Here is a 22,009-nt window from a genome sequence, read left to right as displayed (position 1 = left end):
ATTCACATGTTCCAGCTCAGGCACACGCCTCGTCTGTGTGTTACCTCGTTGGATTAAATTTGCTCATATCCTTCTGTTCCATGTATTAAAATATTCTATAAAATCAAGTGACCAAAAATCTATAGCTCTAAGAATACCTGGTTATCTTCTTTTTTTTTTGTTGTTTTTCGTGTGTTTTTTTTTGTTTGTTTGTTTCTAATCACAGTTAAACCTAAACAAAAGAAATGGAGGAAAAAGAGGGAAAATTAAAAAAAAGAAAAAAAAAAAGATTAATGAAAGTCTAATTGGGAACCGAATTGCACGGCTGACATAACCAGCTCTCAGAAGGAGTCCTCACAAATTGGAGGGCAGTTTGGATCTGACAGGCTCCAGATCCCCCGTGAGCACTATGGATTCTTTCCGCCCACCAGCAGTCAGGGAAGCAGAGCCCGCAGCGCTGGCCCCAAACACCAGCGGATGTGGTAAAGAACCTGAGGACATCTGACGTGGTAAAGTCACGCGCCCAGGAATTGAGCTACAAGGCTTCCCGAGAAGTCCAGTCCCTCCACCAGGAAAAGGAGAGAAGCTGGAAACAGATTCTCTAGAGGAATGAGAACTTTGGCTCAGTGTCTGAGCCAGCTCTTGGGGCAAAGATGGCTGGGAAGCAGAAATCAACTTGATGTCCTGGTTCAGGCGTCCGGGTGGCACGGGCGGCGTGCTCTTGGACTGCAGGATCTGCGGAGGTGGGCTGGCCGTCTGAGGCAGGAGCAGAGAGCCGTGAGAGCCTGAGGCCCCAGAAGGGCCACACTGAAAAGTTCTTGTTGCCACTGGGCTCTGAGTAGGAGGACTAAGGCCAGAAGGGGTGTAACAGGGAGAGGCGATGCCAGACTGTTGGAGAGGAGACATGGAGGCAAAAGGCGACCGTTCCTGGTGGAGCTGGGCTATCGTGCCAGTTACAGACCCTAATGCACTTGGATGTGTTTGGCACAGGCCTGAGGATGGCCCACCAGAGGCCTGTGCCAGCTGGCTTAGGCTGGCGGATGGCGAGTTGGAAGAAGGAGGGGGCTGGAAGTGATTAATTCCCCCCAAAGTCCCACTGCCTGAGAGCTGCTGTAACTGTCCCCCCTGCAGTGGTCTCGTGGTGGGCTGGAACTGGTTGAGAAGGCTGGGGGGTGAATTTGATGCGAGCTGGGTGAGTGATGCTGATGGAGAGCTAGTTGTGGCTTGCTGGAAGTGCCCAAATCCACTGCTGGGAAGGGGTGGCTGCTGCTGCTGCTGCTGCTGCTGTTGCTGCTGCTGCTGCTGGGTGGGCTGAGCTGTCCCTAAAGGTGATCCGGACGGTGCTTGTTGGAGCTGGCTCAGTGCCACGGAGGACGCACCACTCAAACCCGTCTGGCTCGAGCCAGCAGGAGGGGATCCCACCTGGAACTGGCCTAAGCCAGCGGCGGCCGAGTATCCTGCGAGCTGCTGGATGTGGTAGGAAGAGGACGACGGGGTTTCTGCTCCCGGTGTGTGCAGCTGGGACGGAGTGCTGGAGGGGGAGCCGACGGCGGAAGGCCCGGCCGATGGGATTAGAGACTGAAGCCTTTTCAGCTGCCTCGGGGTCTGGCTGGACTGCTGCCCCAGGGAACCCAGGACGGACACCGGTGGCCGGAAGATGGCTGTGGGGAGGCGCGGGTGGTGGGTCAGAGCTATCGCGACAGAAGTGGTGGCTGCTGCAGCCTGCAGGGGTGCCTGGATCAGTGGAGTCCAGATGACGGGCGTGGGGGTGGATGCGGCGGCGGCAGCGGCGGCGGCAGCAGCCTGGACATTGTGAGCACAGTGTGCCATCTCTCTGTCGTGCTGCACAATCTGCTGGATGATCTCATTCTCTTGGTAGTTGAAAACACCTGAATTGAGGTCATGCTGGACTTTATGCAGCAGAATGGAATTTTTCTTACCTGTAGGGAAAGTGAAGAGAGAAAGGGTCATTCTGATATGGCAAAGTAGGGGAGGCTTCCTCAAAACTTCCTGCCAGACCTTCCTCGAGTTGTTGGCACTGTCTCCCTTCCACTGTCATTATGGGCTCTGCATACAGTCTTTGTGCTCCAGCAACAAGATGATAAACACCGTCTCTTCAGCTTTTGTGGTATGATCAACATACATCAAGGTCCCATAAAACTGCCTGGCAGGACACATAGTCTTAGACAGTAGGGCCAATTTTGAGAAGTGTGGCAGACTGGTAGCAAAGCTTATGAATCTGGAAGAGTGTCATTTTGCAGCTCATAATCTAAATTTCCATTTAGAAAAAGAGCAGGAAACCAAAGACCATAATTTTTAAATTTGCAAAGGAAAACCTCAGAAACACAAGTTCACTGCAGTCTCCTGAGTCGTCAGTTACTCTCCAGACATGTCTTTTCATCATCTGTCTCATGCATCTTGCTCATTCTGAAGTCAAACATTTGTTTCTAGTTGAAATGGAATTTCTCTATGAAAAATGGGCAGGATTTTATGTGCTGGAAAAGCCCAGGTGGCCCAAGTAAGAGCCCTCAGACACGCTGCAGCTACCATTATTTGGCTGTGCCCTTCTAGCCCAAACTTTAAGGAAACTGCAGGCTAGCAAACCTCATGTTCCAGCTGGACTTTCTAGCCTGCAGCAAAATATTAGCTCAGCGCTTTGCCTTTTCAATGGGCTGGAAAATGTGGCATAATGAGTTTGTCTGGCCTGAGTGTGCACCTGGCACTGAAGGGATGATCTCTCCTGGACTGAAGCAGAGGGATGAGATGCTGCCAGGGATGCCCTTTCACCAGAGCACAAATGCCTTCTCAAAGGACAGGATTTGTGATGTGGATAGGCACTCTGTGTAACGACTTTTGTATCTGGGTTCTCGTAACAGTCTGTGCATGGGTAACTGTGCCAGCACTGATTTGTAAGGCATTGGTATATGCTGGCTTGAATGGTTTTCTTACAAAAGTGGTGTGGATTAGATCCTCTCTTCTTGCCTTTTCAAGGGTCCTCTATCCTGACAGCATATGCCAGTTTGAACTGATGACAGCACCTGCCTATCGGCTGCCTTTTCGCTTTTATTTATTGCAATCATTTGGATGTGAAGGGTTCAGCCTAGCAAGCTGTGCACCCTGGTTGTGTGTCTGCACACAGCTCATTCTGCAGCTGAAGCTCAGGGGTGCAGAAGGGTCATCTCTAGATGAGATGCCGGCTGGTTTGGACCAGACCAAAACCTGAACTAACCTTCCTCTTGAACCAAACGCTTCCTCAGGCCCACTAGCAAACCTTTGCTCCGATTCAAATGTCATTTCTGCTGGTTCTGATAGCTTTGAGTTCCTGTACAGTACCAGGGTAAGCACTCAGCATCTTGCCAGCTGCTGGGGAACCAGAGGAGCCTCTTTTCAGTACTTTAATCCCCAAATCATGGCATGTTTTAAGACTTAAAAGCTGGCAGTGCTGCTCCTGTCCATTAACAAGTTTGCTGCAAACAAAGGCTTGTCCATGAAGTTTGTCTCTACTCTCATGAAATCGCTGCTTTCAAAGTAAGTCAGCCCTTGTTATTACCAACGAAAACCACAGTATGGTATTTAATTTGTCCCATATAGCATTCTAGTTTAAACTGGCCAGCTGATAGTTTCCAAGAAGGAATGGTTAGGAGTGGACTGCCACCTTGGTATTAGTTCCCAGTGAGATTCCAGAGGAATTTCCTTTCAATCCTATGCTGCTGAGGTCTCAGGTCTTTGCATGCAGATGACATCCAGACTGTTGTTTCTTTTACTGTATGGTGTATCTTTTACATCTGTAACAGGTAAAAGGCTTACAGCTGAAGGACATGATTCTTACTCTAGCCAAATGTAAACTCAAACATCTGGCAGCCAAGGACTTGAATGACACTCAGAGGAGAGTAACTGGTATCCTGGTATCCTAAAAGTAACTCTGACATGAGGGAGTTTTGAAGATAACTAGCTGAGTTCTAAAGCTACCACAAGAAAGAGGGGAAGCAATTGTAGCAGAAATAAGGAGGAATTTATAAATCATAAGAGAGATTCTAGTCACTACCACATACAATGCCAGGAAGGCGTCCAATGTTTTAGTTCTGGCTGCAAAGCTGGAGAAGGTGCAGAAAATATCCACAAATCAGGCTTGAAAAACATCTGTGGGTGAGTACTACGTATTCAGCTTCTCTTGGACAAGAGGTGACTTGATACTGATTTATAAGGAACTTCACAGACGAAGGAAGCTGATAAGAAACATTCCCTTTGGTTCCAGAAAGCCCCACAAGATACTGTGATTTTAGACAAGCTCAGAAAAAAAGATAAGGAGCAATCTGACAGTAATTGTAGTTTTTCCTTCACTGTACTTTTCAAAATCAAGCGTTTCTCTCCTTATAAAGGAGGAGGTGTGGGCTCTAACAACTGAGTGCTATGCAATAGTGCTATGCAATTGTTCAAAGCAGGTAAAGCTTAAAATCCACAGCTCCCTGGTCAACCCCTCCAGTGGGCTGAACTGCACCATAAAACCAAACCAAAATGCTGACCGGGTTTTAAGGACGTATCTGTTGTGGGTAGAGCTATGGGATACCTAATGGTTTTGTGGTTTACCTGCTGCTGATTACTCCCTCCAAAAAAGCAGAAAGGCAGATGTCCAGGAATGGATCTTAGAGCTCTGGAAGGACACAGACCTGAAGGCAGCCAGTGTTCAGAGCTGCTAATGCCATTACAGGGGCTGGAGAGCCCGTCCGCACTGAAATGCTTGTGTACAATACCTATACTATGCCCGTTTCACTGTATAACAAGCTGGCATGGACAGCACCAGGTATCCCCTAAACAGAGCCTGCCTCTACCTGCCAAGCACGCCAGCAGAGCACGAATGTCACCTTTAAAATTCAGAGCATTTTGGCAGTGAAGGAGCAGAGGGTCACACTCTACACAAACACTACTTTCCAGGCAGCGTCTTCTAGAAGCACACACCCACTCACAAACAAATTAGATCACAAAATGCTGCTTAAACAGAAACAAAAATGCTAACTGCTCCAAGTCTGGAGAAAAAGAGCAACCAATCTAAATAAATTGACAGGTAAGAGAAAATCTGGCCAGCACACTTGAGATAAAAAGCAATTCAGTCTGCAGGTTTGTAATCATTTTCTTTCTGGAGTTGAAGGTACAAATCCCAGCATGGGGAATCTTGCACAACTGCAAGGTCAGGATGTGGATGGGAGACGGCATGCTGAGTTCGAGCCAGACAGGCAAAAAACTGCCCTGCTGCATTTGCTTTCCTGATAACAGCTTGTAGCAGAACCGGGCTGAGGAGGGACAGCTTGGGTAGAAGAAGGAGAAACAGCAGATGTTGCTAGTGCAGCTTTCCGAAAAGCTCGATACCAGCAACTGCTCTGCGCTTCCATCACCGCACCTCATCTCGCTCTTTTAATTCCATGTCACCTGTCTTTGGCTTCTGATTTGCTTGTCTGTGCTTGAATAGCCTGCCATTTCCAGTGCTGCCCTCAATTCCAACGAGAACCCATTGCGATGTTAATCAGGGCTGCACGGATGAATTGAGGAGACTGATGTTTTCATAACTGGAGCTCCTGACAACACGGAAAGACTTCAACAGCAGACTGGTTTCCTTGGCAGATCACTAAATGGAGAATACACTAACATTTTCCAAACGTACATACGATTTACTGCAAAATGGTTTGATCAGAGCTCCTTAAATTTGTGTCACGTTGATAAAATAATTCCAGTAAAAGCCTTGGAATGACTATTTTTGTTATTTTTTAAACAGGACGTTTCAGTTTTCCTTTGGAATTACATTACATTTTACTGTTTTTCTGAACCCAACTTGAATTTATTAACTGTTTCATTAGATCAAATTTTTCCTCGTCTTTTTTTCCCAAGAAAGTCTCAGATTTCAGCTCCAGGTCATTAAAAGAAAATACTGAAAATGTTCTTTCAATTACTGAAGGGGAGAAGAGTTTTCAAAATAATTTTTTCAAACTCGTAACTGGTTAGCAGACTGAAATATTAATTGTTTCCACTGTTCTAATTAATTGCATCACTCATATGATGCTTCCACACCCTGATATAAGTCTGATTAGTTGCTTCTGGAGAAAAACTCTCCTTCCAGCCAGCACCAGATTACAACAGGCACACAGCAGTGCCCTGCTGGCATAAAAACATTTTCCTGGCAGGTCTGACTGAAGTCCTGCATGAAACAGAAGCCAAGAGCAGAATGAGGCAGTGGGAGTCAGTTTGCTTGGGCTGGTGGTTCTGAGATTATTTCTGCCCCCCTTCCATCTTATTTATGAAGTTGCTTCAGTTTCAAATTCATTTTTCCTTGTCTGGATTTTCACTGCACCAGCCTCAAAAGGAGAGCAAACAAGACAGCAATCTGAAGACTGAAAGGCTGATTAGTTTGGCTCTGTGTAACCCTAATTAAAACTATGTTCTGCAACCTACAGCTATACTCGGTGAACTGCAATAGAGCCCTGTGTTCTTGCTAAGCCAGGGAGAGGCTTCATTAGGAGAGAGGAAAGGGGACTCCAGCTTCCCCTTCACCCTAATCATGGCATGATTATGGAGGCTGGCTGCTACTGAAGTTTCTCCTTCTGTGCTGTTTACCCCACAGAAAGTGCTGAGCAGGATCTCAGGTATTAAACAACCCATCCATGCATTTCTCCTAAACCCCAAAATATTATATAAATTTAGAGAGATTCTAAAGAAAGCTGTAATTTTAACCTATAGCATTTTGTTGACATATTCTTTGAACTGGAAATTCAGCAGAACTTTTGCTTTGGACAAGTCAAAATGTAAAGGATGTTTGCCTTGGAGTCCTGGCACTGGAGAAGCCTACACACACACGGTGACCCTGCCCGAGGCCAACCCGAGACCTGGAGTGTTCAGGTTCTGCTGGTGGGAACATCTCTTATGCAAAAATAGGGACCAGGGCACAAGGAACCAGGAGCCAAGTCTGCAGGTCTGCTCTCTGTAAGCTCGGCACTGGGACTGGCCTGCATGTGTGTGTGAAGGAGGACAGCAAAGCCCTGATGGGCACCCTGCAAACTGCTCAGGAAGGGGCTCCTGAACGGACGTGGTCTGCTTGTGAGCAGAGGCTGAGGACTGGGGGCTTGCCGGGAGTCAGTACTCACGGTTAACCTGAGTTTAAAGCTTTCTGACATCGAGCATCCCACGCTCCACCAACTCGAAGGGCACTGACATCCTTGTGCTGCCAGCTCGGGAACTGGGAAGCCCTGGCAAGCAGTGCTGGGTCTGGGCCGTGGGGTGAAAGGATGTCTCTGGAGCAGCAGGGACCTCTCCTCAGGAAAGCTGCCCGTGCTGCCAGGGTTAGGGAGGCTTTTAGGTCGCCCAGCCTCTCTAGGTGGCTGGCCTCTGATCACCAAATTCCACCCTCCAAAAATGTTGGTTTGTAGAGAACAGGGAGTTAATTCCAATTCAGCAACTGCTCTGGCAGAGCTCAGGGGAGAGGCGCAGGAGGAAATCCGTCAGAGTGTGTGTGGCTACAGAGAGGGATAAACATAAAGTCAGGTTATGCAACTTCACGTGGGGCCCTTGCTAACAGATGATTCCCAGGGCTGCCTTTCCAGAGGGTACTGTTTTTCCCCTTTTCCTGGTTGGATCATGTCTTTCCAGTTCACCCTGCAAAGCACTGCTCAGATCTGCACCCAGGTCCTCTGAGGTGAAGGTCTGATGGATGAATACTGCCACACATCTGTCTCTAGAGCTCTCATCTGATTATCAAGGGGAAAAGCATCGCTTTTTACCTTTCCCTGCCATATGTTGCTTTAGCACTTCCTCTGGAGCAGGCAGTTACATCTCCCTAGGTAGATTCTGCCTCAGAGCACTGAATCTGTTTAATACACCTGTGGACTGTTTAGAAGCTCAGGTCCTGCTCACCCAAAATCCCGATCTGTACTAATGTGAGCTCGTGGAAGGCCACTCCTCAACCTCAGCAGACCTCTGACCTACAGACGCACACAGGGACAGCCTAGTCCAGTGCAGGAACCAAAGCAAGGCTTGGAAGCAGGGGCCAAGTTGTCTCTTAAACAGTACCTGTCCTGTCTGTCCCAATAACCTCTTCCATGGTCAGACCCAACTCACCATTTCCAGTCCCACATCTCCTGATTTCTTGACTCCTGACCCTCCTTCTTTCCTTAGCAAGACCTACCACCCCCACTTTCTCTTCATCCTACAGCCAATGACATGTTACCCATCTCTATCATCCCATGTTCCAGACTCCCCAAACTCCTACTTGTCAACCTCTCTCTTGGAGACAAGTCCCAGAGCTCCCCTGGGTGCCATGGAGCTGGGACAGAAGCCACCTTGCAACCACCTCAAGCACCAGCTCCCCACTATTGCTTACTCTGAGGTAGCTCCAGGCCCCTTCTTTTTACTGAGGAGAGAGAAACTGCCCTGATCGTGTCATGGAGCAAGACTCCACTCACAAGGGCTTCTGCAGAACATGCGGTGTGTGACAACCTGCAGAGCGGAGGTCTAGGTGCTACAGGAGTAAAATTAAAGTACCTAGACTGAAGGGTCTCCATGGCACAATTCACCTTTTTGTTCTCTTTGTATAGCTCCTAGCACAGTATGGTTTTTCCCATGGTCAAACAGAAATAAGTAACATTAATGGAGTGTTGTGTGCTCTAAAAACTCCGTATTTTCCTCACTGCAACAGTGGACTAAATACAAGAGAGAAAAGAAGATATTTAGAGCCTAGGAGATGTTTATAACAAAGCTGCTGGTGCTTTGAAGTGGAGTGGGGTATGTGAAATTATGGAAACCAAGCTAATAGATGTTTCTCCCTTAATAAAGAATTGCAAAGTCAGATTTTCCTCAACTGCAGATAGCACACAAAAGAATGGGGAGAAAGGCTCATGTGATTTCATAAAAAGAGCCAGCACTCAACAATAATTCTCCTATCAAATAATCAAAATTAGCTTTCTGTTGTTGAAATTCCGCACAGACACAGGGGAAATTAGCTGTGACTTTCTGTTCATTTCTCTTTTCAGTTCTGTCTAAGTCAGCTGGCTGCAGTTTAAGAATTCAGGTCACTGAATTGCTTTCTGAATTTGCATGCATTTGAAATAATCTCACTTTATTAGGCTGGCTTATGCTCTGGCCTGCTGTCAAAGTGGCTGCCCCCTGCACCACATGGTTACTTCTTTCAGGTCTTCTCTTCTTATTATTCATACAACTGGGTACTGAACGCCCTGCTCGGATCACTGGTTGCTGCAGAGAGCTCACAGCGCGGTGCAGGTACGGAGGTGGTCTTTGCCCTCCCTTGCCATAGCTGCTTCTGTGCCCTGGGGGGATCCTGCCCTGGGACTGTGCTGGCTGGGGGGTGTCACAGCACCAGCTCCTGCCGCTGTCTTAGGGTCTGCACACACAGGGAAATTAGCTGGAGCAGAGATTTCAAAGTAATTCTCAGCCCCCGACGTATGTACTCTTCTGCTGTTACAGCCTGCCTTCCTCCCCAGTGTAGGTCACCCCACACTTTCTCAGCTGCCTCACAAAGGGGTCAGCTCAGAACTGAAGGAGCTCCTGGAAGCAAGGCAAAGCCAGCTGGATCCCAGCAGCTCGAACTCTGCCTCAGTGCATCCACACAGGAGTTCCGTGCACTTAACAAATCTGCTCTACAAACTAATTCACATTAACCTTCCTGAGAGCAAGGCTATGTAAACACATTACAAACTGGATGTGCAGTTCTTGATGAACTGCTCTGCAGAACTTGCCATATGTGTGCTCTTATGCCGTGAGACGTACAAGGCAGCACCCACCTGCTTAATGCAGTCTATTTCTTTCTTGTCAAAGCCGCATCATTTGAAGTACATTTAATGTACAATATTCCCTTCTTCCCCTGCTCTGTCCTCCACAAGCCTCTCTGGAGATAAAACTGTACAAAGGGGTTTATTGCAGGAAAGCCAAGCACCATATGGGAAGGGAAATAAATGTTATCAGCATAGAGCCCATTGCACTGGGGTGGTTAGCTGAATCTGTTGTCTTATGACCATCTTAACAAACAATAGTGAGTTTAAAATGTTGCCACAGACAATCCCGTCTTTCCAAGTAGAGGTCTGCTCTCCCCGTACAGCTCAGGCCTACCACTGATTGCTTCTCCTCTCCCATATACCTATTTGAAGTATGGGACATCCCTTTTAAGGGACAGAATGCAACCTCCAACTGTGCCAAACTGCTGTAGGTCAAACGATACACAGAGAATGATGTTACCTGATGAATCTCATGATTGTTAAACAAAACGTGAAATAAATTAAGCTGATGATGCTCTTCCCTCTCACTTGTCACATTTATGCCCATCATACAGGAAAAAAAATCAAACCTACAGGGCTCTGTAGAGCAAATTGTTTGTGAATAGCCGTGAATGGGTGTAAGAATTGTGCAATTCCGAAGCACAGTGGCTGCTACTTATTATTGCTGGAGACTGAAGCCAAAGAGCCTTCTTTTCAAGTGGCAAGAGTGCTTGTATCTAGAGCCAAAGCTTCTGCATTCAATTCTCAGTGCCCTGCTGGAGCTGACAGCTGTGACAGGGACAGATTCTGGAAGACTCTGGGCTGGTGACATTCTGGCACTGCTTTCTGTCAGCAGTGTGGTCGGGGTGCGGAGAGCTACCAGACTGCCCTCAAGGCAGGAAAAGTCCCCTGAGTTTACAGGTGTGGTTGGCAGGCAGATCCTACTTCATGTAATTAGAGAGTCAAAAACTTTAAAAAGGTGTTGGAATGGGAAAAAATTATCTGAATGGGTGTTTTATTTTGATACTGATAGCAAATAGCTGTGAGCATGGCTCTCTAAATGCAAAAGGGATTTGGTAACTTGGGGGACCCATGAAGACGGGTCACAATTATATTGCATCTCCTACCACTCTCCAACTCTCTTGCTTCTGCTGAATGTCTCCCAGCTCTCCAAGTGTCCGTGGTACTAGTGACATCTGCCTAGAAGACCAAACTCTTCCCAGAGAATTTGCACCCTGTGAGGTAGACTTGCAACCTGTGAGGTTGGGATAAACCGAGGTGCTCAAGGTTATTTACAAAGTCAAAGGCAGGTCTCCTGAGATCCCACCACTGTCCCCACCACCCCTTCTACTGGGGTGTCTTAGGCTTTATTTTCCTTCCAGAGTTGCATGAGAAACAGCACTTCTGTATCAAGACAGGGTTGGCAGTTCTTAATTAAGATGAAGTCACTTGCACTCACCCACGGCTGATGAGTTGCTGATAGCTTTCCTTAGGCGAAAATACTCCAAATCTGGGACTTTACTTCCAAATAAAAAGTAATTCACAAATTGAATTCCTGCTGAAGTCTGAGCTCCTACCATGAAGACACCGGTATCTGAGCTAGATCACATTTCTACCTTGGCCATTTTAGATAGCTATCTCAGGGAAGCCAAATCACACTCCAGAAATGCCTTTTTCTCTCTGCTGACTGTAAGTCAGATTCAGATCTGCACGCCTTACTGTCAGAAATTATGGGAAAGGATTTGGGGTCAGAGAAGTACACACAGTGGTATTTGAACTCTGAGTCCTCATAAACAGTTATGTTTGTGGGTGACCCGAGAGGACACAACACGGGAGAGCCCATGTTTCCTCCTGTCAGGCACCGGTATTGCAGCAGCTCAGTATGTGGATAATAAGTTTCTGTCTACTTAAAGGGCTGGGCAGTCTTCAATGTGGCTTGGAAACAAAGCTTTCTCCCAGAGCACACACACTGTAGCACGGTACAAATCCTAGGTCACAGGAACTTATGTCCTAACATCACCTGTGCCTGGATCAGCAGCCTCAGTAAGAGGCATATAGAGCTTTATGACCAAATCTGCTTGCTCATCTCTCACGTGTGCAGCTCTTTGGGGATTACTCACTGGCATACAGTAAACAAATCTGGGACCTCAGCGTGGACATTTTATGCTGAGTACATATTGTTTTATTTCTACTCATTTCAGTCAGTTTCATGTGATTTTGATGGCATCTGCACCAAGGGAGTAAGCGGCTAAGGTGTGTTCAGAGACTGAGCTCCACCTTTGCTGGTATTGTTTTCCCTGTAGGAGAGAAGAGGAACTGAGGCAGAGAGCAAAGGCATGACAAGGACAAACAGGGAATCTGTGGCAGAGCTTGGCACAGGTCCCAGAGCTTCTCATTCACAGCTCGCCCAGCCTAACCCAGGCCAGTCCTACCTCTGAGGCAGCGGATCCCAGAGCATTAGTCACGACCCAGACACGCGGGGTTGCAAACCCAACGGGATTTCTGTTGCAGAAGCATGATCACGAGCTGACAAATGGGGTGCCCAGAGAAAAAGTTGGAGAACAGCTATTTTCGTGGCTTGTATGACAAAGCTTCTAAAACTTCTCCCACTACAATATCTTAAACAGACACTCTTGTACTGTAATAATGTTATGTAATAATATTTAGATGGGTATTTTGTTGCCTTAGCTTTGTTTTTTAGCATCTGCAGTGCCTGGAGGAAATGCAAGGCATTTTTAATCCAGGGTTAACTGGGATCCCTGGATCTAAATATATGCAACTGGCATTCAAAATGTATGTATTTCAAACTGTTTGGTGTAAAGTATTCCCAAAGAAATTGAAAAAATAACATTCCCTGCCTTCAAAATGTTCTTTCAGCTCCCACTGGTGACCTTGATACGGATGGTGAGCAACCTTATGGCAGACGTTCATGGTATTTATTACAGCACAGTGAGCACTGGAAAATAATTGTCCCCCAATATTTTTGGAATGCACTGGTGAATTTCAATTTGACAATATCCACGACCCGTATTGTATTTACTTTCAGTGAACATTTGAGTGGTTGTGTTTTACAAGTGCAAATACTTGTGAAAATCTAATTTTAAGCTTCAATGGTCACCGAGAGCCAGTTTCAAAGCCAGACAAGACCAGAATCCTACAACTTATGTAACCAACCGACACATCACAAACTGGGGCTGTTCACAAACGCTTGTCAGACACAGAATTACTCACTGGAGAAACGAACAAATCATTTCAACAAACAAACACTAGGAAGAATTTTACAGCTTGGTCAAGAACAAGAAAAAGAGGGAAATTAAATCAGTGGTAAAATCATTATTAATCAGTGGTCAGCCTGATTTCCTTGAGTCTCAATCTTCAGGCTTTGAGCTTGTGGAGACCTGTGCATGTGATTTTCTGCAGCCTGAGGAGTTCTTTAGAGTCTGAAGTTACTCAGAGAGCAGAGTTAAGCAGGGACACAAATCATTGCAGAATCCTGGCCTTAGTCAATTCTCAGAGACTAATCCCTTCCAGTCTTTAAAGAGCTCTGCAAGTGCAAGACACCTGGGAAACCTCTTCCCCAGCCACGCATGGCCCAGGCAGGATGCCAATATCAATTCCCATTAACGACAGAGGTTAGGAGGAGACACCAACATGCTCTTTGCCAGAACGATCAACGGAGCTGACAGCTCCTGGGGGCTGTGCCCTCCATGTCACCGCACCGCTGGGCTACCAGCAGGAAGCGATAGGGGGCACAGATCTGCGTGCATCTGCCCCTCTCCTTGCCCTCTGTCTAGCCACTGGCTTTCAAAGTGCATTTGCTCTGCAAAGCGAATGCCTCATTGCACCTCCAGTCAACCAGCACTGCTCCTGGTGCTTCAAGGGATGGGGTCTTACGTTCTTACCCTGTCTCTCTGCTACCAAGGTGAGCTCAGACCACGCTTTCTAAGTCTTCTGTATAGCAGCTAATCCTGTAAGCATGCCTCCTGTGGCTGGATGGACTGAGATTTTTCTCCCTGCTCTCGATTCCTCACTGCACAGGCAGAATACTGGATGGATCTACCCTGGTACCAGAGCAATGATGGAGGCCTCCAAATCACTTTGTGTACTCAGTGAAGCTTGGGCTTCTCAAGGGCGTGTTGTTGGGTCGAATGAATTCAGTGAATGCAACACTGACTTGGAAAGAGGCTCCCACTTGCTTCCATCCTGTGTACAGATCCTGAGCCGAATGCAGCATGAACCAAAAATACAGATCCTCTGTTCATACCAGGCCCTTCTGGCCCCTAGTCCTTTACTCTCAGCCCCCTGTAACAATCCCCTTACTGTCAGAGTCTCAGCTCGGTGCAGCGCTCCTGACTTCCCTAACCAGTCACGTGCCGTTATGCAGCTACTGTGCTGCTGCTTCTGGATGGCGCACATTTCAGGGGAAGGTGAAGAAATGTCTTATTTATAAAAGGCAGGGATTTCCATGGGATCTGCCAATTCCAGTAGGATGGGCATAACTCCCTTAGGCTCTTTTGGGAAATTCCAGCCAAAGAATGTTACACATGACGGGGCTGGAAGGTGCTATGAGGATGCTATTTTGCAATGGCAGAGGACATAAAGCTGGAGAATAGGCAGCTGTCGAGTCTGATTGCCAGGGAAACAGGGAGAGCACTAGGATTTTCCAGAGTATGGCTCTAAAGGTCTGTGCCTTTTTTATGGTGCAGGGACTGATATTGGCTCTGGTCAGCAGAATGGCAAAAGCAGGGGAGGACAATGCCAGAGCTCTGCACCAAAGGGCATGTTATTCCAGTAGCTCTGTGCCACCTTCTGACCTTATACTGACATTTTGCAGCTGCATGTGGAAGGGAATTTCTCCTAGGGGAAGAAACAAATGAGTTTTTTTTATGATGGTTGAGAAAACATAGCTGTGAGGAGCAGCATTCCCCCTCAACCATCACTGCAAAGAAGGCTTCCCACAGCTGCACAGACATGGAGGTTCCTGTCTGGCTTTTGGCAGCCTTTCCTGCATGCCTCCACACTGGAAATGGGAAGGAGCTACAAGCCAAAAAGGCTGCCTGCAATGAAATGCCCCAGATGAGCGGTCTGACTCATGGTCTAAGTGTTGTTCCTTGGAAACTTGAGTAACATCACAGGGATAGTTCAGGCATAGTTCTGATGGAGCTGTGGAAAGGGACCACTGCCTTGGGCTTACAGGATTACGAGTTGAGCCAGCAAAGTTTATTCTCTGTAGCCTCTGACTCAGCGTCAGCTTGAGCAGGTTGGCTTTACCTCCCCACATCTCAGTTTCTCCACTGTAAAATTCCCTGCCCTAACACCAATTATTAATGCAGTTTTGGGCAACTCGCTTTGATCTGCATCATGAAAGGCTCCCAAGTGTTTATCGCATTGAAATCAACAGCAACTGGACAGCTGGGTAGCTCTGGGTTAAGATTACTCTGTATAATGGGGAGAATAGCACTGTCCTGCCACTGTATGAGAAATGATTGCAATCCGTTCTCAAACTGACAGCGGCAAAGCAGAGTGAGAAAGGTGAAGGAACTCTGGGAAGTTCTTTAATGTGGAGACGCAGTCTGCAAGGGGACCAGTGAGGCATTTTCTCTCCTTCAAGTTGACTCCGGGAAGGAGCAAAAGGAAATCAGCATTCAGCTGGTCCAGCCACCACCCCAGTGGCAGAACAGTGGCTGGTGTGCGCATCACTGCAGATCTCTGAATGCCTGCGATGCAGCCACTAAGCAAGCACGATCCTGCTCTCTGACCTGCAACCTGTCTCCCACACCTCCAGCCCTTACACCCAGGGATCTGGCCTGACTGATGATTGCCACCAGCGGTACGACGACAGGCAGTGCTGATGGCTGGGAGTGAGGATGACAGCTCAGATCTTCAACAGTAAAGTGCCTGTCTCTGATCCTCGCACTGAGACAAGCAATGCTGCAGGGCAGTATCAGTAGTAGCTTCTCATCCTCTTCTGTCTACACAGCAGCTCAAGGACTGCAGCAGGAAAAGACACCAGCTAGCTTCAGACTAGCTCCCTCAGGTTCTGGTAACATCACTGCAGGTTAAGCACCCAAGGATTTACCTAATTCCACAGTGGTTTTGGGAACGTCCTGAAAGTTTGGCATCACTGCTGACGAGCAGTCTGTGCTACATTTGCCTTGAATTTTGGCTGTGCATGCGGCTGCACACAGAGCAAAGGACAAGGAGCACACAATGCCCTGCCCTCCTGTATGTACAGTTACAAAGAGCACCAGGCTAGGAAGCGGAGCAGTACTGACCATCTGAAGACAAAGAACTTCAGATAAAGTCAATCTGGCCCATCCCTGGTTGTGCTCGATATTACATTTTCTAGAAGATTGTTCAGTCTAATTTAAATAACCTAAGTGAGGAGACTGTTGCCACTTACACTAGGGCCTCATTAGTGGCCAAACTACATATTTAGCTCATAACCTTTTCTTCAGGGGTCACGCTTTCTGGTCTGAAGCAGGTAATGAGATGCACAGAATACAATGTTCCTGGCATGAAAAGCCCCAGAGACACTGCACCCCTTGCTGGGATGCCAGCTTCCTCCCTATCCCCCCACCCCCACCCCATTATCCTCCTTGCTTTCTGCGTTGTACTCAAGACTCGCACTGACCTTTTTGATTCTGGAAAGCAATGAAAATGTGTGCAGCTTTAAGTGATGTAGAATAAGAAACTAAAGAAGTTAGGCTGGCACTCTGAAATGCTCAGTCTTTAACTCTGCAGAGACTTCCTGCATGACCTTGTGTAAGCCACTTAATCTCTATGTTAAATGCCTCTGGTTGTGACCAAGGCCGGGTACTTGGTCTCCTCTAATCAGACAAGGCTGTTTGCAGCACAGGTGATGTCTCCCCCAGGACAGGACGGCATCGTGGCATGGGTGACTGTGAGCTATTCCAATTCATTGGTGCTCTTTGGTTATCTGTGTTTACTCTGGGCTGTGGGAGGTTAAGTGTTCTATCAACTGTTCCATGTCTTTGTTCTGTCTGGTGCCCATTTCTACTGAAAATATTGGACTCTTGTGGGCAGCTGGGCAGTGCTTTGCGGCTGTGCTTTGCTGATGGTTTTGCACAAGACACCAGAAAGCACTCCAAGCTTTCCTGTCCTGACAGCGCTTTCTGCTTTTCCAGCTGCTTGCCAACTATGACCAGAAAAACAACTGTCCCAAAAAGCTGCATTATGGTCTGCATTTCATAGAGGAGACTCCTCCTCATCAATGTGGCTCCAGTTTTTGTCTTTTAAAAAGTAATACCACTAACCCATTCAGCCATAGCCCAACCAGCATCCATGCAAAAGACAGGCTACCCTCCAACAAACACCCAAGACCTCGTGCTGAGGGATGATTGCTGCTGCAGAACATTTCAATGAAATACTGAAGTTTGCTCACAGGACCTGGGGGAGGTCACAGCCTGGCCTATTTTCTGTTGAACCTGGGGGGCTCTGGGTACTTACACATTCTGAGCTAAAATTCAAAATCTAGAGAATTCACCAGGATGGTTCTAATGGGGTCAGAATGATCTTGGTTCTTTAAAAGGAAATGGTAACAAATGAAGCAGGAGCAGGCAGAAATGTGTATGTGAGAGACAGAGAGAGAAGGATGAGGTTCTAACTGATCATAAACGGGCTTCTTGTTGGAGCTGAAACCAGACAAGGAGAGACTGCGTAGGATCTCCTTCAGTTCACAAATGCAGCAAAGGAAAAAGGGACCAAAAGGACCAAGTCTGGGCCCAGGATGCCAGAGCAGCATGTAGTTGAAAGGAAACCCTCACATCTTCTACTTACCAATTCTGTCCAGCCTGTCAAGAGCCACTGTTTCAAAAGCTCGCCGCATCATGGGATACTCTTCCAGAACCTCGTTGAAGTTGTCCACCGAGAGGGAGTAGAGCCGGCAGTAGGTATCGGCTCGCACACTGGCTGTGCGCCGGCCGCGAGTCAGCAGGCAAATTTCTGGAATGAGAACCCCAGCCTGAGAACGTGGGGACAGACACCACCACCCCTGCCATACAAAACCTGGCGCTGCCACTCAACGGGCAGTCCTGCCAGCCACCCAGTCTCCCCTCCAGATAGACTCTACCTGCTCTCCCCCTGGAAGCATGAGCAGTGGTAGTGTTCTCCATATGCAGTAACATTTAAACAAGAAAATACCAGGGGGCTCAGTTGTGGCAGCTGCTGCGTACAATTGCACCTCAGGGATTCTGCTGATCTAATTAGCCAGTCAAGTTTTGTTATGGTGGATTATCAAAGATGTCATTTGTGCATTCAGAGTGGAGAAGCTGTCTTTCTCCAACTCCTCATGGGCACTGGGAGCAGAAGGTCATGCCGTGCCCTCATTGAAGCTAATTCTCTCTTTAGATTTGCAATGAAGGCTCTGTGCTGACCTGTGGCCTTGGTGCCTGGTAGTAACAGTGATCCTCAAACCCAGAACATTTATCTGTTCAAAGATGCTTGGAAGTTACAGATGTGTCACAAGCTTACAGATAGGATAAGCCAAGTTAGTGGTACCCACTTACTAACTCTTGGTGTATTTACACTGCAGTCAGCTACTCTCAGAGGTTGCTCAGCTGGCTACAGAACAGAAAGTCCTTGATTCTAACATAAATGCCTCATTTGGGCACAGACGTTCCTTGAGCACTCAGCAGAGAGCTCCTGAGTCCTGCTTTTCCACTGATTACACACAGAGTCTGGGCACCTAAGACAGGCACTTAAAGACAGATGGTGTGACCTAAAGGCAGAAGGTCTGGTCACAGCATGCTTTTCTGTGCTGTTGGGTGTCAATCTACCAGCACCACTCTCAGGATTCATTCTGGGTGCACTCCAAAGCGCCAGTGTAGCAGCACTACAAGGTTGTGAGTTTTAGGCTGCTTTCCTAACAAAATAATGCCTCTGAAACTGTGCTGTCTTTGAATGTGTGAGAAGTTGTGCGTGTGGTATTTGAAATGCATTGAATCTCATGGGCAATTTTAATAAAATATGTCAGAGTAAGGGTATCCTGACTCAAACCCTCCAACTCCAAATCCCGGGAAGCTGACCCAACTTGCTAGTGATGCACAAAATCCCTGTACCCCAAGGGATTGGGGTACAGCTCTCCAAGGAGCTACCTGTGCAGGTAGCTGCAAACAGGTTATTTTGCAGGAAATAACAGAAGAAGTGTGTAGGAAATGCAAGATTGGAATTTCTTAATAGAGAACGGTTCTTACAGAGAGGAAGGAAAGTCAGGTTTCATTCTACCCCTCCTGGTAGGTGATTAATTATGATGCATTCAGTGCTTGTACTGAAATGTGCATCTACCAGAGAACTGTCTGTCTTGGGGTGTCAGTGAGGTCTCTGTGGGGCTGTGATAGCAGGAGTTTCTGTGTTACTCATAAAAGCAATATCCTAAATCTTCTCTTACGGTGTTTTCTGACCTTGTATTACTTTCACTGTTCCAGGCCTCTGCTGCTGATACATTATGCCTGCCTGCTGACCTTCACGACATTTTGCTGAGCCACAGACTGGGGAGATGATGGACTATGTTTTTTCCTCCATGTTTATACAGTACCTCATATGATGGATGCCAGGCAGTAGGAGTAGGCAACACTATAAATGTGCTTGGAGAATTGAGAATGCTCCATTTTTTTTCCTTTAGATTCTCAGCTTCACAGATCTGTCAGTTTGCTTGGGGCAAAAGGAAATGAAACTACAAGAACTAAGTTTTCCTTCTCCACTTTGTTATTATTTATTGCCTCGACTCCCACACTGCCCACGACTCCCAGCCACCACTCATTGCACAATTTACTTATGGGAAGCTGCAGGACAGGTGAGATGAACAGAGACAGGGGGTGGAGGAGGTGACTGGGTATCAATACCACATTCTGCCCTGCCTGTGTATGACAAGTGAAGGAAAATGTGAGCGAAAGGGTGACTCGTTAACACGCACCTCCAAAGTAGGAGCCATCTGCCAGCTTGGTCTCCTTGTTGCCTTTGGTGAGGACGCTCACCACGCCGTGCTGGATGAAGTACATCTTCTTGCCAATGGTGCCCTCCCGGATGATGTAATCCCCGGGCTGGAACACCTCGAACCGCAGCTTGGTCAACATGGATGTCACAAAGTTGGGATCTGCGTTGGCGAAGAGGGGCATCGAGGCAACCAGCTTCCGGCAGTTGAAATTGATGATTTCCTGATGACAATGTGAGTACAAACGAGAGAGAGGTGGGGGGGAGGGAGGCAGGGAGAACACATGGGACAGGGAGCAGAAAAGACACACACACATGTTTAGTCAGCATCTAATAACCCATGAAGTTTCCCCACTTGGTGTGTATGTTAAAAAGTCAAAAATAAAACAATGCTGTCCTCTTTGTCTGGCGCCCCCAGTGCAGGCTGGAATGGGCCTCGGGACACAGCACGTAGCAGTGCTAACTGAAGCTGATAGCTTGACACCATGCTTCATTGCCTTCATTCATATGCTTTCTCTCTGAGCAGGGACAAAACAGGAACACCCCACTGTGCCAAATACATAAAATATACCTCTTACTTCAGAAAGCCTTGGATTTTGTGAGAGGTGCGTATTGCTGGTGAAACGCTGTATGAAAATGCCCAGGGCTCCTCTCTGGGAAAACGTTATAACTCACCTTGGCAGCCCTATGTTCTCTGTTGCCCTTGCTTGACAATGAGATATTAAACAGCACAAAAGTGCCAAGGCGCTCAGAGAAATAATTATCCTGGGCAGCTGGGGACAGTGTCAAGAGGAGGGAGGGAAAGGTGCCCACCAGTCACCGGGGCATGGGCTGCCTCATCAACCTCAGATGAAGAAAGCCCAATTCAGCTGTTCAGCTGTCAAACAGCAGACAGGGACCGTGCCTCTTCCTGTGGCTTGGTGTCACTCGGAGGGTGTGACAGCACCTTCCGTCGCACAGGAGCTGCTGTGCCATGCCAGCTCAGACTCAGGGAGCAGCAGAAAGTGATACTGAGTACATCTCCCCAGCACAACGCTCCCCAGCCAAGCGGTGAAGGAGGATCTGGATGACTGGAGCAGGAAGAAAAAGGGCAGGGGAAGCATCTGTCTCCTCCTCACTGGAACACACACTGCCCATTTGCAGCCCCTCCTCACCTCTCGGAGGGGCTCGCTCAGCTCTCCCAGGATGCTCTCCTCATCGAACATCTTCCCCTGGTAGCGGTGCTCGTAGTAGTCATGGATGCGCTGCCGCATGTCCGCAGGGAGCTTGTGGAAGGACATATACTGCTCCACTTGTTTGTACTGCACGGGGGAGAGAGAAAGAGAAGGAGTTAGCAGGACACGCAGTAAATGGCACCGCACCCACTCAGGGACAGCTACATGCCAGGCTGATCCCCATACCTGCTTCCTTCACACCACACTGTGTTGGCCGAGGCAGGTAAACCTGGTGCAGGATAGAGCGATTGCCTGAACACAGGGGAAGCTTGCAGATACCTTTATTATATTCCCCAAATAGCTGCCCAAGGTTTTAACCCTTAAACTTACCCTCAGCCAGTTACACCATGGACATAACTCCACATTCCCTGGGTACTAACACGCAGAGATAAAACTGATGGGGGTAAAGAGCAACCAGCAGTGCCCTGCTCAGCAAATAATGGTGTGAGAAGTCTGTGCAGAATGGAGGCCGGGGCACACGTCCTGGCAGCTTGGCTCCATTCCAGTAAGTGATGGGTAGCACCTCGGTGTCTCAGCCCAGCAGAGGATCCCACTGTCCCAGGTGCCGCACCAAGCAGCAGAAAGCAGTCCTGCCGTGGATGTGCAGTCACAGGCAAACTGAAGGAGGCGCAGAAACCTGACAGTTATTTGCATGAAGCTGCAGCACCCATGGGCTGCTTCTCCTGTCCTCTGTGTTCTCATCCACCCAGCTACGAGGCCGAGCACTTTTGTTTCCCACTCACAGCTGCACAGGTCCAGGTTTTTTCACCTTTTCTGGGTCCCTGCTGGCCCATGAACTTTTGCTGTCAAACCTGCCTGTATTTTTGCCTGTATTTTTGCCTAACAATTTGCATTTCCATCACGTCACTTAGAGGGAAATACAAGGGCGTGCTGCCTGATGCCAGAGCAGTATCTGAGGATGAATGGTGCTTTCTATCAGTACCTGACACTTCTTCAAGGGCACGGGGCTGTAAATGTGCCCACTTGCCCTGCAGGTGCTGCAGGGACAAGGTATGTGTGCTGGTCATGCCCCCTCCCCCAGTGTGCAACACGGAGCATGATCCTGAGCATGTACTGCACTAAATAATGCTGATAAGAGGATCACGCACCCCCTTT

At 47.9% G+C, this 22,009-nt stretch overlaps 1 protein-coding gene across 1 annotated transcript in view; it reads right to left on the bottom strand.

Moving 5' to 3' along the window:
• Window positions 1-333: 333 nt before the first annotated feature.
• The window catches only part of HCN4 (hyperpolarization activated cyclic nucleotide gated potassium channel 4), a gene marked incomplete at both ends in the record, with an annotated part of 98,730 nt that continues 77,054 nt past the window's right edge, over window positions 334-22,009 (bottom strand). The window contains 4 exons of the mRNA XM_084293428.1: window positions 334-1,919; window positions 17,529-17,693; window positions 19,663-19,903; window positions 20,834-20,980. Coding sequence (XP_084149554.1) covers window positions 334-1,919; window positions 17,529-17,693; window positions 19,663-19,903; window positions 20,834-20,980 — 2,139 coding nt within the window. The remainder of the gene's footprint in view (window positions 1,920-17,528; window positions 17,694-19,662; window positions 19,904-20,833; window positions 20,981-22,009) is intronic.

The sequence above is a fragment of the Netta rufina genome, assembly GCF_964035555.1.
Source record: "Netta rufina genome assembly, chromosome: 11".
In the NCBI taxonomy this organism is placed as follows: Eukaryota; Metazoa; Chordata; class Aves; order Anseriformes; family Anatidae; genus Netta; species Netta rufina.
The sequence above is the reverse complement of the archived record's forward strand: the minus strand, read 5'-3'. Positions and strand labels throughout refer to the sequence as shown.